This window comes from Diceros bicornis, chromosome 39 (genome assembly GCF_020826845.1).
Source record: "Diceros bicornis minor isolate mBicDic1 chromosome 39, mDicBic1.mat.cur, whole genome shotgun sequence".
Classification (NCBI taxonomy): Eukaryota; Metazoa; Chordata; class Mammalia; order Perissodactyla; family Rhinocerotidae; genus Diceros; species Diceros bicornis.
Genome location: NC_080778.1, coordinates 5632868 through 5650021, shown reverse-complemented (window position 1 = coordinate 5650021; position 17154 = coordinate 5632868). Strand labels below are relative to the sequence as shown.

Sequence of the window (17154 nt, the reverse complement as noted above, 5' to 3'; positions counted from 1 at the left end):
CAACGGCATAGTTGAGTAACTGCAATAGACTATGGCTCATGAAGCACAAAACTTTACTATTGGACCCATTACAAAAAAGTTTGCCAACTTTTAACTTAGAACATATGAGATCTACATAACCTAAAAACTCTCAGTAAATATTTGAGAAAGGAAGAACGGCATACAGGTAGGAAGAGAGTGATGGGACTGTGTTGTTGGCAAATACAGAAGAATCACCCATTTCTTTTGCAAACTTGTGAGATCTTGATTTATTAAATAATGATCCTGCACTACTGAAGATTAAATTACATACAGTGAAATTTGCATCCCTAGTGCCTAGGGTCATGTTAGTTGCTTAATACTTTGACACAAATTTATGTTAATAATTATAAAAATCTAGATGAAATGAACAATTTTCTGGAAAAGTGATGTGAGTTTAGAAGGAGTTGAAAATCTGAGTAGAACCAGAATCATAAAGACAACTGAAATATTGTCAAAGAATTTCCCCGTAAAAGGCATCAGGCCCAAGTGATTTCAAATACCAGTTATTTAAGAATCTTCAACAACTAAATTTCCATCCAGTTTAAACTGTTCTAAGTTCAGAAAGAACAAAACTTCTCCAGTTATTTTTATCACTCCTGCTATGCCACTGATACTGAAAACTGGCAAAGACACTATAAAAAAGAAAATCATAGACCAATTTACCTTGGAAACAGAAGCAAAGTCATAAATAAAAATATTAGCGAATCAAACAGGAATAAATTAGCAAATATTATAACATTTAAAAATTACAATTTATTCAGAACTGTTCAGTATCATAAAGTCTATTATAATTCATAATAGCAATAAGAGAAAGAAGAAAAATCATATGATTATCTTTATGGTTGTCAAATGCATGTGATGAATTTCAGCAATCATTCATGATAAAACCTTTAGCAAAATAAAATAGAAAAATATATATAGAGAGAGATCCTAACAATATTTTCCTGAAAACAACAGTTTACATCATAGCAAATGGTAAAATTTCAGAATCGTCCCATTTAGGTTAAGACATTAAAGTGAAGAACAAGACAAAGACTTGTTATCATAATTATTAATACACAATTAGGTAAGAAAAAGATGAGAGTGTACATATTTGAAGAGACAAAAGTTTTACTATTTGGTGATAATGTTACTGAATATGTTGAAGAAATAAAAAAAATCAACTGGAAAACAATTACAAGTAGTAAGAAAGGCTTCTCTTTGAAGATGAGTAACTCTAAACATGTTTACCTTTTCATTCTCCTTAAATATTAAGCTTTCAGTTTGAAATGACACTCACACGCTGAAAAGGAACTAATAAAGATATCCTAGACATATTTTGTTAATATTTATGAACTCCAAGCAACAGGTCATTTTAAAAAGCCCCCTCCCTCTCCTATACACACTCACAGGCCCACAAACTCATCAACATGTTTACTTATAAGTAAAAAACAATTCTTGGGCCCGGCCCAGTGGCATAGTGGTTAAGTTCGCGTGCTCTGCTTCGGCAGCCCAGGGTTCGCAGGTGCAGATCCCAGGTGCGGACCTACACACTGCTCTATCGAGCCATGCTGTGGTGGCACCCCACATACAAAATAGAGGAAGACTGGCACAGATGTTAGCTCAGCCACAATCTTCCTCAAGCAAAAAGAGGAAGATTGGCAACAGATGTGAGCTCAGGGCCAATCTTCCTCACCAAAAAACCCCCAAAAACAAAAAAAAAAACAATTTTTGATAGCAACAGTGAATTTAAAATTCAGTGGAAATATATCTTCAAATTTCTGAGGAAAACTTACTTTAAACCCAAAATTCTTTACCAAGTCAAACTAGGATTCAATCATAAGGCAAAATAAAGATATTTCAGAAGTACACAGAACTCAGAAAACTACTACCTTTGAACTGTTTGGGAAAGGGAGATGTGCTCAAGCAAAAACAAACAAATAGATAAATTCAAGAAAGCATGGGAAAATTTGGGTGACAAGAAAGAGTGATGAGCAAAGAAACCACTAAAGCTATAATGAAACTGTAAAATTTGTTAGTAAATGATATCTAAGAAATTACAGATGTAATATAAAAGAGTTAATTAAAAAACAGACCTCACATATCTGATTGTGTCAAAAAACATATAAGGTTAGCAGGCAAAACAGGAGGAAGTTGGGGCAAGCCCTGTGGCATAGTGGTTAAGTTTGGCACATTCCACATAGGTGGCCCGAGTTTGCAGGTTCAGATCTTGGGAATGGATCTACACCACTCTTCAGCCACACCGTGGCAGCAACCCACACATAAAGTAGAGGAAGACAGCACAGCACAGATGTTAGCTCAGGGCTAATCTTCCTCAGCAAAAAAAAAAAAAAAGGAGGAAACAAAAGTATGCTATTTTTTTTATCTTGTTAGCAAAGTTCATGATGACACAGACACTGATTATTTATTAATTGAGCTTAGAGCTGGCAGGGCTAGCTTTGTCATCTTGTGGGAAGAGACCTCCAGAGAACAAGGACCACGCAGAGTGGGGCCAAACACAGAAGGACATATTCCTGAAAGTATAACTTGAGCCTCAAGGTGCAGCAATTACAGAAGTCTGAATATTCAAGGACTCTTCAGTGATATGAGCCAGGCACTTTCTCCTTTTATTTTCTCAAGCTAATTTGAGTTATGTAGTTGATATTTTTGCTTACACCAGAGTCCTGATTAACAAACAAGCTCAAGGAAATTCTGATACGAGAGAGAGAGAGAGAGAGAGAGAGAGAATCTTGATTAATTGCATAATTGCATGAGGAAGAAAATATAAGTACAGATCAGAAGGATATTTAAAGTACCTACAGATTTACAAAAATCAATTTGGAAGTCCCATTCACTAACTTGCAACTAGCAGCAGAGCCACCTCACCACAGAGCATTTAAAAAATAGTGAGGCAGGACCGGCCCCGTGGAGTAATGATTAAGTGCACGAGCTCTGCTGCTGGCGGCCTGGGTTCGGATCCTGGGTGTGCACTGATGCACCGCTTGTCAGGCCATGCTGAGGCAGCGTCCCATATAAAGTAGAGGAAGATGCGCACAGATGTTTAGCCCAGGGCCAGTCTTCCTCAGGAAAAAGAGGAGGATTGGCAGATGTTAGCTCAGGGCCGATCTTCCCCACAAAAACAAATAAATAAAAAAGTGAAAAATTGAAAAAAAAACCCAATAAACAAAAATTCCATTTATAATAGCATTAAAAATTAAAATACTTGGAAATAATTTTACCAAAATAAGAGCAATACTTACACTCTGAAAATTACAAACCACTGTTGAAAAAAAGTAAGACAATCTAAACAAATGGAAAGACACGCATGTTCACGTATCGGAAGACTTAATATTGTTAAGACAGCAACATTCCCCAAATGGATCTGTGGATTCAACACAATCCCTATCAGAATCCCTTCTGAATTCTTTGTAGAAATTGACAAGCAGATTTCTAAAATTTATATGGAATTGCAAGGGACCCAAAACAGCCAAAAAATATTGAAAAAGAAGAACCAATATGGAGAACTCACACTTTTTGATTTCTAAACTTTCTACAAGGCAACAGTAATGAAGATAGTGTGGTACTGTCATTAAGACAGACATATAGATCAATGGAATAGAATTAAGAGCCTAGAAATAAAACCATATGTCCATGCTCAACTGGTTTTTGACAAGACCATTTAAAGGCAAAAGAGTAGTCTTTTCAACAAATGGTGCTGGTAAAACTGGATAGCCATATGCGAAAGAATAAAGTTAGACCCTTACACCATAAACAAAAATTACCATAGATCAAAATTCTAAATGTAAAAGCCAAAGCTATAAAATTCATAGAAGAAAATATTGGAGTAAGTTTTTATCATCTCTGATTTGGCAGTGGATTCTTAAGTATGAAACCATAAGCATGAGCAACAAAAGAAAAAAATAGATAAATTGGACTTCATCAAAATTAAAACCTTTTGTGCTTCAAAATACACTATCAAGAAAATGAAAAGACAACCCACAGATGGAAGAAAATATTTGCCAATCATAAATCAGATAAGAGAGCTGTACCTAGTATATATAAAGAACTCTTACAACTCAATAGTAAAAAGACAAAGAACAATTAAAAAGCGGCCAATGGATCTGAATAGATATTTCCCCAGAGAAGATATACAAATGGCTAATAAGCACAAGAAAAGATGTTCCACATCATTAGTCACTAGAGAAACACCAATCAAAACCACACTGAAATAGCACTTCGCATCCACTATGATGGAAATATCAAAAAGTCAGAGGATAACCAGCGTTGGTGAGACTGTGTAGAAATTGGAACCCACATGCATTGCTGGTGGGAATGTCAAATGGTGCAACTGCAGTGGAAAACAGTTTGGCAGGTCCTCAAAAAGTTAAACATAAAATTCCCACGTGACCCAGCAATTCCACTCCTAAGTATATAACGAAAATAACTGAAAACAGGTATTCAAATAAAAAATTGCACCTGAGTGTTCAAAGCAGCACTATTTACATTAGCCAAATCACGGAAACAACCCAAACATCTATCAGCTGATGGAAAAAAAGGGGTATGTATATCCATACAACAGAATATTATTCAAGCATAAAAAGGAATGAAGAAGTGATACATGCTACAACATAGATGAACTCGGAAAACATCACACTAAGTGAAAGAAACCAGGCATGAGAGCCCGCAAATTATATGAATCCTTTTATATGAGATGTCTAGAATAGGTAGATCCAAGTAAAAAGAAAGTACACTAGTGGTTGCTTAGGACCGGGGGGTGGAAGGTACAGGAGCGTAGAGAGCTGATGGCTAACGTGGTATGGAGTTTCTTTTTGAGATGATGAAAATGTTCTAAAGGGGACTGGTGATGGTTGCACATATCTGTGAACATACTAAAAAACACTGAATTGAACACTTTAAATGGATAAATAGTATGGTATGTGAATTATATCTCAATAAAGCTGTTTTAAAAAAATAATATTAATAATACAAGGACTAGTCAATAATTGTTTCTTGTACTCCTAGTACAAGCTCTATGTCCGTCCATATTATATCTTTATATTTTTGTATTCTTCTTAATACTTTTCCATGCTTTACAAATTCCTTAAATTTTGTCTTAACCAAATAAGTTAGTTTTTTACTGTGCAATAAAGTGTTCTCTTTTTTGTCCAAATAAAATCATCAATATAATTACATAAAGAATGTAATAGCTTCTAATATAAAGTAATAACCTGTAATGTTACTCTCTAATTACCCTCAGTAAACTTTCTGTCTCTACAATACATTGAGCATATCACACTCCATACTCGCCCACCATGATATCAAAGAGAAATAGATCATTGCCCATCACGAAACCTGGAAATGAGGAAACCCTTACTGGAGAGGACTACTATATTTTGAGAAAGACCAGGGAAGGAGAAAGAATATTTATCAAAACATACAACAGGGCACGAATGGTACCAAGCAAGCCTGGCCATCATGGGGCACACATACGCATCACTTTGACTACTGGAAGCCTCTTCTTTAATGGAATCTCGCCACAGCACTAAAGCAGCAGCACACAGAAATATGGATAAAGCTCCACTTGTAGGCTTTCAGCTCCAGAGGCCTATTAGCCTTCTAGAAGAGACACATAATTAAGACTAAAACTGAGTAGAATGAACCTCAAGATCAGGAAGAATTAGTTGGGAATTCCTAATAAACCTATATGCAACAGGCATTTTGTAGATTATGAAAAGAAACCAAATGTTTTTTCAAAGTAGAGCTTGCCACTAAATAATGAAAAGCTCAGATAGTTTTCAAGACTTTATTTAAAACCCTCCAAAATTAATAGAAGTGACAAATAAAGTGAGGCCTCCAGATCACTAAGCACTCCTTTTTCGTCATATTTAAAACAGCTTGCATGTCTAATACATTAAAATATTCCACCATACATTAGGACATAAATCTAAGGGTTAAATAAAATCATTTTCAAAACAAAAGGCAACCTACCATTATGTGTTCAAGTAGAGAATCTATTGCGACTATGTTATCAAAATATGTTCTGGAAAAAAGAAACATAAAACCTGTAAGTAATCTTATTTAGAACACAGAACATATTAAACTTTGAATACATTTCCCAGTTTTGTCTACATTTAAATAAAAAACATAAAGATATATGTTGTTTGATTTTTGTCCTTTTAGGAAAGTAACCAATAAGATTATTTCAAAGAGATAAAGGAAACTTTATCATTGATTTTAGTATGAAGACTCTAATTCCAGAAAATGTATTAAATAACTGTTTTATTGGTAAATACCAATATAGAGAGAAAGTTTGTAGCATTCAACTAAAACTATGAAGGAATACAACTGGGTTCACCATATTTAATATTTTCATTAATAACTTCGACCTGAACTAAAAATATTTAAATTTGCTACATCTCATTAATATGGTTAAAATGTAAATTATCACTGGAAAACTGAAATGTTAAAATGAGTTTAACTGTACTGAGAAAGCAATGTAATTCATTTGAGAAGAAATATCAAAATACATGTAATGATTTGTATTTAATGACTTCACTTAATGAGTTCACACAGTAAAATATATATTCATTTTTATGAGCAGCAAGTAAATATTTTGGAGGTGTACGGTATATATATTAAAATGTAAACCTGATAAACAGATGAATCAATAGGCATGTATTTTAGGCAATATGTAAAGAAGTACTCTTACTATAGCATCTGTTCACAAGTACTGCTTTCAGCGTAGGTTTGTGTAAACTTAGCAACCTACTCAGAATTAAGATAACCTATAGTAATACACAATGCCTTTCATTTAAAAGACAAATTATTTACCTTAAGCCACTAAGGCCTAGAACATGCTTAATTACCCTGTACAGTGAAGAATGTACTGCAAGAAAGATGGTAAAGTAAATGGATTTCCTGCTGGGGAATCGATTTAAAGTGTCACATGAGGGATTTAATTAGACTTCGGAAGACTTGCAACATATTCAAACACATAGGCAAGAGAAGGTGCCCAGGTTCCCTTTCTATGTGTTTTGAGGTAGTAATATCATGTGCCCCAGAGCTATCGTTTAATTCTGTCCCAAAGATAGTTGACTTAAGGAATCAAAAGAGAGCTCTTTTAGTCCCATATTTCTCTAATTTTATATTTCAGAAAATAAATGTAACATGAGGCAGCAACTTCACACTAATTGATCATGGGGATCAAGATACTTCTTGATGAGTAAGTTATTAAGTGCTGCCCAAGCGATAAGTGAGAGAAAACAGGATCAGAGTCGCTGCCGGCAGCTGTGGAAGAACAGATACATTATTTCTTTAGGAAACTTGTCAGAGGACATGACCCCAAAGTTATCACGTCTTGGGGCATTTTTCAGATTTCAACAATTAAGCAGATAGGTCAGACATATAGAAGATCTTCCCTGTAGCAAGCAAAACCAATATGAAGCTAGAATTTAATAAATATCTGTAATTGCTTCCACTGCCAGCCCAAGGGAGTTTTTCTAGGTCGAACTTGAGAGAAATGGAACATTTTCCCTAAAATGATATCTGAGTTACTATACATGGGAAAATTAAAATAATAATATTATACTATGGTCTGATTTACTGACATTTGTAGAAATGCCAGAGAGGACTTTTTGGAAAATAATAAACTAGAACATTTCCTCTCCTTTGCTTCGATTGCTGTCTGTTTTCTTCTACAAAAATAGAAATACTTAGTGTCTTTAACGTGTTATTTTGAAAATATACACGAAATTGCAAATTAAGATCATCACCTATACATCTGCAATCCTTCACTTGTAAGGTGAACATGGATGAGATTGTAGCTCTATGGTCCAAAATACGATCAACCATTCTAACCAGACTACTTGCACAGTGAAGACTGATCTTGCGTTACTGACTGCAGTGGACAGCAGCCCGTTACCATCAGGGCCTGCACTTAATTTAAGCCATCGATCAATGGGAGCTGCCACGTCCCTGGAACGAACACTTACTTTGATACGTCGAGTAGAAAGTCATTCAGTTCAGTCTGTTTGGCAAGGCCTCTGCATACCTGCCATATAAAATAATGGCTATTAATTATAAGAGATTTCTGCCGATTTAAAAATAAAAACTCCAGAATACTGTTTACCTTATTTTATTGTAAAAGGCATAACACAATCACTCTTGTATATAATGTAATAATATCAGTGACAATTCATATTTATTGAATGCTTATATGTGCTAAGCAGTGTTTGAAGTACTTTATTATCTCATCTAATCACCACAAAACACTACGGATTTTGGATTTATTTTTTTTTATTTTTTTAAAGGTTTTTTTTTTTTTTCTCCTCCAAAGCCCCAGTAGATAGTTGTATGTCATAGCTGCACATCCTTCTAGTTGCTGTATGTGGGACACGGCCTCAGCATGGCCAGAGAAGCGGTGCGTCGGTATGCGCCCGGGATCCGAACCCGGGCTGCCAGTAGCAGAGCGCACGCACTTAACCACTAAGCCACGGGGCTGGCCCTGGATTTATTTTTATAATTGAGGCATAAAGACATTTAGAACCTCGCTAAGTTCCAGAGTTGCTAAGTGACGGAGCCAGCGTTAGGATCCAGACGTTCCACCTCCAGAGTCGCTCATTAAATCTACTTCATGCTTTAAAATATTGTCCTTGGGTACATATTCCACCTATGCTTGATGCCAGATCTGAGAAGTCCTTGTTCTCCACACTATTATCCTCTAACTATATATTTTTTCTCTTTCTATCATACAGTTCCTCATCAACCTCAGTTTGCTGAAATGGACTTAAAAAACAAAACAGCAACAAAAGCAGCAGTGGAAGATACAAAGCAGAACTGTTTTGCTACTCTGTTCCTGAACTTGCAAGTCTAGTTACCAGTAATACTCCATGTAGTTGGTGATCTTTTAAATTAGATCATATTTTCAAGAGAACCAGGTATCTTAAATGTAAGATTAATGTTTTCATATACCATTTAGTTTAGAGGATTCTTTATTTAGGAAATGGAGTCATAAAAATATCAATGTTACTGCCGGTAAGAGATAGTTCCTGGGCTTTCAGTGGAAAACAAAAACCATAATAGGACACATACCATTTATCGCATAAATGATTTACAACTATATATAAATATATAAAAATAATTGCAAGATATTTAAGGCAAGGAGTAAGTAAATATAAGTGAATAGATAAAAAATTTTAGAAAAAACAAAATATCTAATATCCAAGAATAAGCACCAGGTTACTTATCGGCCTCCACTCCACTCCCCAATGCTGCACTGTAAACACTCTTGTCTCTTAGGAAGCCCCCGTGAAAACAGCTCAAACACACACCTGCACCTGATGTATTGCTACTGAAGCCCAGGCAAGATTTGCTGTTGCGACCTAAAAAAAAGGAGGAAACAAGTTTTTATTAGTCACATGCAGACATCCCAACAACGGACCCTAGCATAAATGGATATGAAGAATTTTCTGAGGTCAATGATGAGATGTTTCCAAAACTTTGCTGACACGTTCTCAGATTACTAGCTATTCTTCTTTTATTATTCATTCATTTAACAAATATTTACTGGGTGCCTACTGGGTACCAGGCCTATTCCAGATGCTGGAGACACAGCATCAACAACAACAACAACAGAACAGCTTACAGCGTACTGGGAGGAGAGAGAAAGACAAGAAAGAAAAGAAGTGAAGTGCACAGTCTATTAGCTGGTGACAGGGGCGTCAGAGAGGCACAACAGAGAGGAAAGGAATGCAAGACAGGAGTTGCTCAAGTCTACACGCAGTGTTCAGGGAAGGCCTCACTGAGAGGGCGACATCTGAGGACATTCCTGAGGAGGTGGCTGGGGTGGGGACGATGAGGACAGCGCAGTCCAGGCAGAGGGAGAACAGATGCACAGGCTCTGACTAGGAGCGTGTCAGCCTTGCTCAAGGGTCTAGACTGACTGGAGGAAGGCCGGAGGCTGGGGGAGCAGGAGAAGGGTCATCCTGTAAGTGGACAGGACTTGGGCGTATACCGGGTGTGACAGATAGATCACTGTAGTATTTGGTTTTAGTATTAATGAGACAATTCTGATTCAGCGAATAGTAAATGGAACCCACTGTTTGCCAAATGGATTTGATGCTGGAACCTTCATTCAGGACACACTCTAGGAATTTTAAAGAAGACATGACGTCAACCAGGATGTGAGAACTCTCCAAAGTCATCCTACTACTATATCTGATTCACAATGTGGTATATTTTTATTTTTATTGTTAAAATGGATTTTTGCTAAAATAAATGACTATATTTCTAATTTAATCAGTTTCTTCTGTAAATAACGCAAAACAACAAAAAGTCTTTAAAAATCATTATTATTAGTACAGAAACATTGTTAAGCAAATCGTGGTTTTTAAGTATTCATTCACTTATTCACTGAACGGTATTAATGAGCTCCTTGGATGGCCTAGGTACAAAGAAAGTCCTGACAAGCAGTGTTCAGGCCTCACCTCCTGATGACTGAGACAAAAGGCTTCTTTGCCCCAGTGCCGATACAGCTCAAGGATACCGATCAAATCACCAATCGCAGTGACAATTGGTAAACAAAGAACAGACTGGATACGAGTCCCTGATTCCAGTCCAGTACCTCTTGGAAATCTCTCATCCTGAGAAATAAAAGGAGGAAAGTTATAAAATCAGTGAAGGAAATGGAATTATTAAGTTATGATTCTTATTTCTATCAGAAATTGCCTAATACCTGTCATGAATAATAAGCGGTCCTTTTCAAAGGAAAAGTGAATGATGATGGCCGTTATACTCCTTGTTTAAGAAAATGCATATCTTTAGCAACATGGAAGCTATACCTGAACACTGGTTTAATGTTTATTTCTGTACAGTAGAATTTAATGAATGAATGAATATATATTAATTTCATTTAATAATATAAGTAATTACAATGGGTAACATTCATTTATCCCTCAGCTTCTATGTGCCAGAACTCTTCTGAGCACTCTCCAGGTATAATGTCACAAGTGAAAATAACTCCAAATATAAATACCATAGGAAGGAAATTATATATAAAATTTCTTTCTCTTCTATTTTTACAGTTAGAATAATACAAAAGCATATGTTAATGATAGTCCTTCTCATTGAACCTCAAAGGCCCATATTAACTATTCAAATAATCCAATAATTATCAATTACTTATCATAAGAAATGAAATTGGTTCTTTGACTTTAATAATTTTCTAGCTTATCAAAATCACTCAACAAAATATAGGGTAGTCAAATGAATTAATATCAACACACCAATTCTATTTATTCAATTTCTGCCATCTGTAGGAAGCTTTTCACAAATCAAGAATAGTACGAATCTACACTTATAACAACAGATCTTTTGAAGGCTTGTATGTAATATAGAACATTTTCAAATGACAACTTATACAGAATTTACTTTTAACATTTACTTTTTAAAATTGAACTATATTTGACATATAGCACTGTTAAGTTTAAGGTGTACAACACATTGATTTGAGACATTTCTATATTTGATACATAACATGATTGCCATTGTAGCATTAGTACCTCTCATCACATCATATAATTTTCTTTTGTGTGGTGGGAGTAATTAAGATCTTAGCAAGTTTGATGATTATAGTACAATATTGTTGTCTATATTCACTATACTGTGCAACCTTTACTTTTAACCACTTTTTCTTTTTGATAAAGTAACTAGTTGCCTGATTTGTTCAAGGTCATATAGATATTTAGTGGCAAAACCAATGTTAAAACCCAGATTTCATGCCTTCAATTGAGCACTTCTTCAGAGCAAATTCATTAAACCTATATATTTGTTTGTATAGTTGTCACTTTTAAAGTCCAAGCTTACGTAGTGACATTTCATCATAGTGCTCACGTGCACTGTGGAAGACTGCACTAAGGGCTCCATCTGCCACGTTCCCTCTACCCATGTCCTTCGTCAGTACCCTCCAACACTGAGTCTGGACCAACCCACATGATTTGCTCTGGCTAATGCAAGGGTAGTAAATTTGATGCAAGCGGAGGCTTGAAAACTTATTTGCATGTTTCCACTTCTTCTCTCGGACCCCTGACATCATCATAGGAACATGCCAAGCAGCCTTACTAAGGGGGTCGGGGGGAACACATGAAGAGCTAAAGCCACCTGAGACTAGCCAGCTCCTAAGTGACGGCCAGTTAATCTCAGACACATAAGCAAGCCCAGCTGAATATTGCCTAGATCAGCAGAACAGCCCAATCCATGGAACTCATGAGAAGTAACAAGTGGTTGTTGTACGATGCTACTAAAATCTGGGGTAGTCTGTCACACAGCAATAGCTAACTCATTCATATATATCCTGCTAGGATATGAAACACAAAACAAGAATCACTTAGTTTACATAAATATCAATACACATTTTTATGCTTAACTATACTGGTATGTATTGAAAAATAAGAACTATTCAAATCTAGCTCAATAGGTACATAAAATATACCTATTAACGTTTTCTGAGTACAAAAAATTAGTTTACCTACAAACTCATTTATTTATCTGTATCTTGTTTTAATGCTTTCATAAAATGGCCTAAATTATGACATCAAAATGATACGTCGTCTTTCTTAATACTTCAGGTTACAAATGTCACAAAGAAGGCCATTTACCCCAAGGATGTCTTCTACTAGCAACGTTTTTCTGGACTTGGCCACGTAAGCAGAGATAGTGGTGCCCTGGGCAATGGGCCCAGCAGGGATCAGCTGGGGTTTTCCTTCCTTGATTCCAGGTGGGGTGAACACACATAGGCTCTAGGAAGAAGAAAAGAACATGTTTTACGGACTTTCTTGCACACTGGCACAGTACAAAAAGACTCCTAGATATTACTTAATAGTCACAAGAAATCTGTGAGCCAAGGAAAAGGAGAGACATAAAATGAGAAAGGGGCTTTGCAATGATCAAACCGGAATATCTGAGTTGAAATTCTCTCTCACATTTCCAATGCACACAAAGTACAGGCTAGATTAGGGCTTGAATGTCTAGGCACAGAAAAACTCTTAAAACAGCCTTGTATTTGGATACATAGAAAATAATAAAAGGAAAAAAAGGAGGTAAGCTATCCTTGGGCTCAAGATACTATCATACAAGAAACAGACTCACATTGGGCCCAGCCTCCCTACGGACTTGGCACACAGATCTGAAGGCAGGATCAGTAACTAGTATTCCGTAACTAGTAATCAAGTCAAAGTGATTTGCTTATATATATATATATATATATATATATATATATATATATATATATATATATATATTTTTTTTTTTTTTTTTTTGTGTGTGTGTGAGGAGATTAGCCCTGTGCTAACATCCGCCAATCTTCCTCTTTTTTTTTGCTGAGGAAGACGGCCCTGGGCTAACATCTGTGCCCATCTTCCTCCACTTTATATGGGACGCCGCCACAGCGGGGCTTGCCAAGCAGTGCGTCGGTGCGCGCCCGGGATCCGAACCAGCGAACCCCGGGCCGCCGCAGCGGAGCGCGCGCACTTAACCGCTTGCGCCACCGGGCCAGCCCCGATTTGCTTATATTTTTCATTTTCATTAAAAATCTTTCTTTCTCAGAACGTTATTTCTTTTTTTTAATACTCAATCACTCCATTCCTTAAACTGGCCTTCCCATGAAATTACAGATTCAGAATACTCCTAATAAAAACTTTGCTCTTCTCTGCACAAAAAAATTTGGACAAATCTGGGTGTATCTTTCCCTTTCAAATCACTGGGTGAGAGGGTAAAGTTCTGAAACTATTTTAAAATAAATGTCTTTTAAAAACACGATCAGTTATTCTGACTAAATCCAATCACATTTTTAAATAAATTTCTGCTAAATAAGAATTGCTAATCAAAACAAATCAACTAGGCATCGGGGGCAATATTTTGACATAATTGTATTATGATTGTCTACTCAATTTGAAAAATATTAAGGTTCAAGTAAATTCTCCCAGTACTTTACTATACTCTTATGTTAAATTGGATTGCTGTCACTTAAAGGTTGAAGACCTTTTGAAGACTAAATATTAGACAACCCTCTTAATCTAAATAGGTTCTATTAATCCTTGTTCTTACTAAGCTCTAAGCTAGTTCTAGGTGAAGACATTGAGTTGGATGCATTTGTTAACTTATTAGATAAGTGGATTTCAAGCTTTGTAATGTCAGAGAACCCTTTCTTCAAATAAAATCTTATAATCACAAGCGAGTGAACCCTATAAACTTGAGCTCCTTCAATGGACTGGGAGCAGGAAGGGTAAGGCAGAGCATTGACTCACCCTGACTGCTTAAAGAAGTCATCATACTGTTTAAAGATGAGAAGTGAAGTGCAAAATATTTGTATTCACACGTATCTCTACCAGTTAGGAGTATGCTTAAGCAGTATTTGCTAATAACTACAAGGCCTGTGAAAAATATATTTTAAGTGTTTCTTTTAAAAAAGATGAAGCTTAAAATGTTTAAATACAAGTTATACACTTTAAAAAGATTTTAAAAATTTAACTACATATAAGATGATAAATGACAATTTTGCCTTTTAAAGAAGCAAGAAATCAGAGTCACTTTTTCAAGTTCCTATAATCCTATTTTGCACCAATATACCTATGGCACAGATGAAGCAAGACTGTCATTAGATTTAGCATCCATCATCGTCGCAATAGAATTCAGTGTGCTGCCCTGTCTTGAGATTGAGAGAAGAGTAGGAAAAGGATTTGAGAACAGGAAGAGTGATGATGGTAAGAAAAAAGTTAAAGGCTACGGTATATTTAGCCTGAAGAAAAATCGGAATTGACAATGGTTTTCTCAAATGATGAGAAAGTTAATTGTAAGAAGGATGCTGAGTAATGTTCCTTTTCTCTACCCAAGTCAGAACTGCAGGAAATGAACTTCAACTGAACTCAGTGGTTTAAGCAACTCTGAAAGAAGACCCTCCCAGGACAGCGACAGAACGTAAACTCTGGAGCAAGCTCTCAACAGTAGCTTTGGATTTTTTTTTCCCTTACAGTTGTTGATTTTATTACTTTATTGTCTGAAGATACACAACAAACATGTTTTGGGGATGACTTTGCTGTATGCTCGTTAAGGCTGGATTTAATAATGTCTTCTAGTTATACTTAGCTTCATAATTCGATAATGATAGAATAGCTTAAACATTCCTATATTATTAGAAGATCATTTATTTAATATTATAAAACATTTATTGCCTCTATAGAGGGTTTCCATATGATGCACAAGAAACAGATAAGCATAATGCATCTAGAATAAGCTATTGTATATATTAGACTTGCTGAAAATAAACGGTTTAGAGATCTTTCAATTGCTTGATTGAAACTGAAAAACTATCTCCTGTGGATAATAAATAATTATCAAAAAATTAAATAATTATAGTGGCAAGTTTTATATTTGTTTTACTAATTAGCTCATGATTTTTGTTCATATTTATCAAATAGAAATGTTTCCAAATGAGAGCTGAGGTTAAGTGCTAACACAATATTGAATAAGTTGTCATAGGAGGCCAAGAGCTCAGGCAGGAAGGAAAAATGAGGACCAACGTAAGACAGACACCTGTTTCTGATGCTTTCTCTCACAGCCTCACTTTCTCTCCTCTGTGTTCACGGTTTCCTACTCTTCTGGGGTTTTTTTACTCCATACAATTCGCCTTTGCAGAAGCTCCCTTCATAACACCCATTTCTGACTGAAGAGTAATCACTGGTTTGAACTGTGTGTTCCATCATAGCATGTTCTTTATGATCTTTGTAGTTGAATGGACTGATAAGCAGCTATTATTGCAAACAGAAAAAGTCAGTAACAAACCTCTAAATTAGAGGCTGAATTTTACATGTGTTCAGTGACAGGAAAAGTTTATTAAATCTACCTTTATTTGTTCCACAGAAATAATTAAATAGACAGTGGTGTATTAAACAGTCTTCTTTTCCCCACTGGTTGAACTGCCACCTTCATCATATACGAAATCCCCCAGAACACATGGGTCTGTTTCTGACCCCTCAATTCTGTACCATTTGGTTTATTTGTCTACCACACCGTTTTAATTACTGTAAGTTTATAGTACATTTTGTAATCTGGCAAGGCAAGTCTTGCTTTGGTTCTTAATGTTTCAAAATCACCGCAACTTATTTTATAAGATATTTTACAGTTTTTATGGGTGAAGGGCCTGCATTACTGCATTAACAAATGAGGGGTCGAAGTAAGTTCTAAAGAAACTTACAAAGGAAATACAGACTTTATTTTTCAAAATCAATCATTATGATTTTTGACATACGGATCTCACTGGGATGTTCAGATTAATAAGATAAAAAATATGATACTCTTTTCATAGGAGGATGAATGAAAACTGCTCTTTCTCAAACATTACTACACAATATTTCGGAATGTATTAATATTGTTCTGCACACATTTACAATGTCTAATTCATCTATAAAATCTGGTGTTGAACTGAGTCTCTAAAATTAATTCCTGCTGTAACGTTGTATGAATTTACAAAAACTTTTATTAGCACAAACATTGTTTTGAGGCTAGAGATAAAAACTACAACTAAAAACAAGGAACAGTTTCAAAATTTCAAACCTCAACCACTTCTACCCTTCCCAGAGACAAAATTAACTGCATTCAGGACATGTAAGTTGACAAATGACTGCTGTGGTTCTTTATTACCAGTCAAGAGTCCTAGAGGTGACTTCACTGTTAGTCCCTTCACCTCCCAATACCACCAGGGAGATGGGCCAAGGAGCTGGAAATCAACCTAGAGGCCACGCTGAGGTAGGAGATGAATTAGCTTTTTCAACTTCTCAAAGAAACTCGTTATGAACTAGCCAATATTTTTGTAGTGACAGCAAATTTTCATGCATATTTCCAAAGTTAGATAATTTAAACTAGAGAAGATTGGTAACAGTTGTCATAACCAGTAGGTTGGTTCAACGAAGGAATAAAAAGGCATTCAAATTATAAAAAAGCAAATTTGGAGAAATAGATTTGGTGGAAGACGAACAACAGAATAGATTATCACAATTTATTTAAAAAAAAACACGATTTTTTGATGAAATGGAAAAATCTGACTCATTGACATCAACTAAATAGATAAGTCTACTTCACTGGTAGACACTTTTCTCGTCTTTC

The 17154-nt window shown here is 35.6% G+C and overlaps 1 protein-coding gene across 1 annotated transcript in view; it reads right to left on the bottom strand.

The window, feature by feature from the left end:
* The window catches only part of PDE10A (phosphodiesterase 10A), a 247023-nt gene that overhangs the window by 61241 nt on the left and 168628 nt on the right, over window positions 1-17154 (bottom strand). Inside the window, exons 6-10 of the mRNA XM_058534019.1 lie at window positions 12654-12794; window positions 10485-10640; window positions 9330-9380; window positions 7992-8050; window positions 5989-6040 (exon numbers count right to left, since the gene is read on the bottom strand). Coding sequence (XP_058390002.1) covers window positions 5989-6040; window positions 7992-8050; window positions 9330-9380; window positions 10485-10640; window positions 12654-12794 — 459 coding nt within the window. The remainder of the gene's footprint in view (window positions 1-5988; window positions 6041-7991; window positions 8051-9329; window positions 9381-10484; window positions 10641-12653; window positions 12795-17154) is intronic.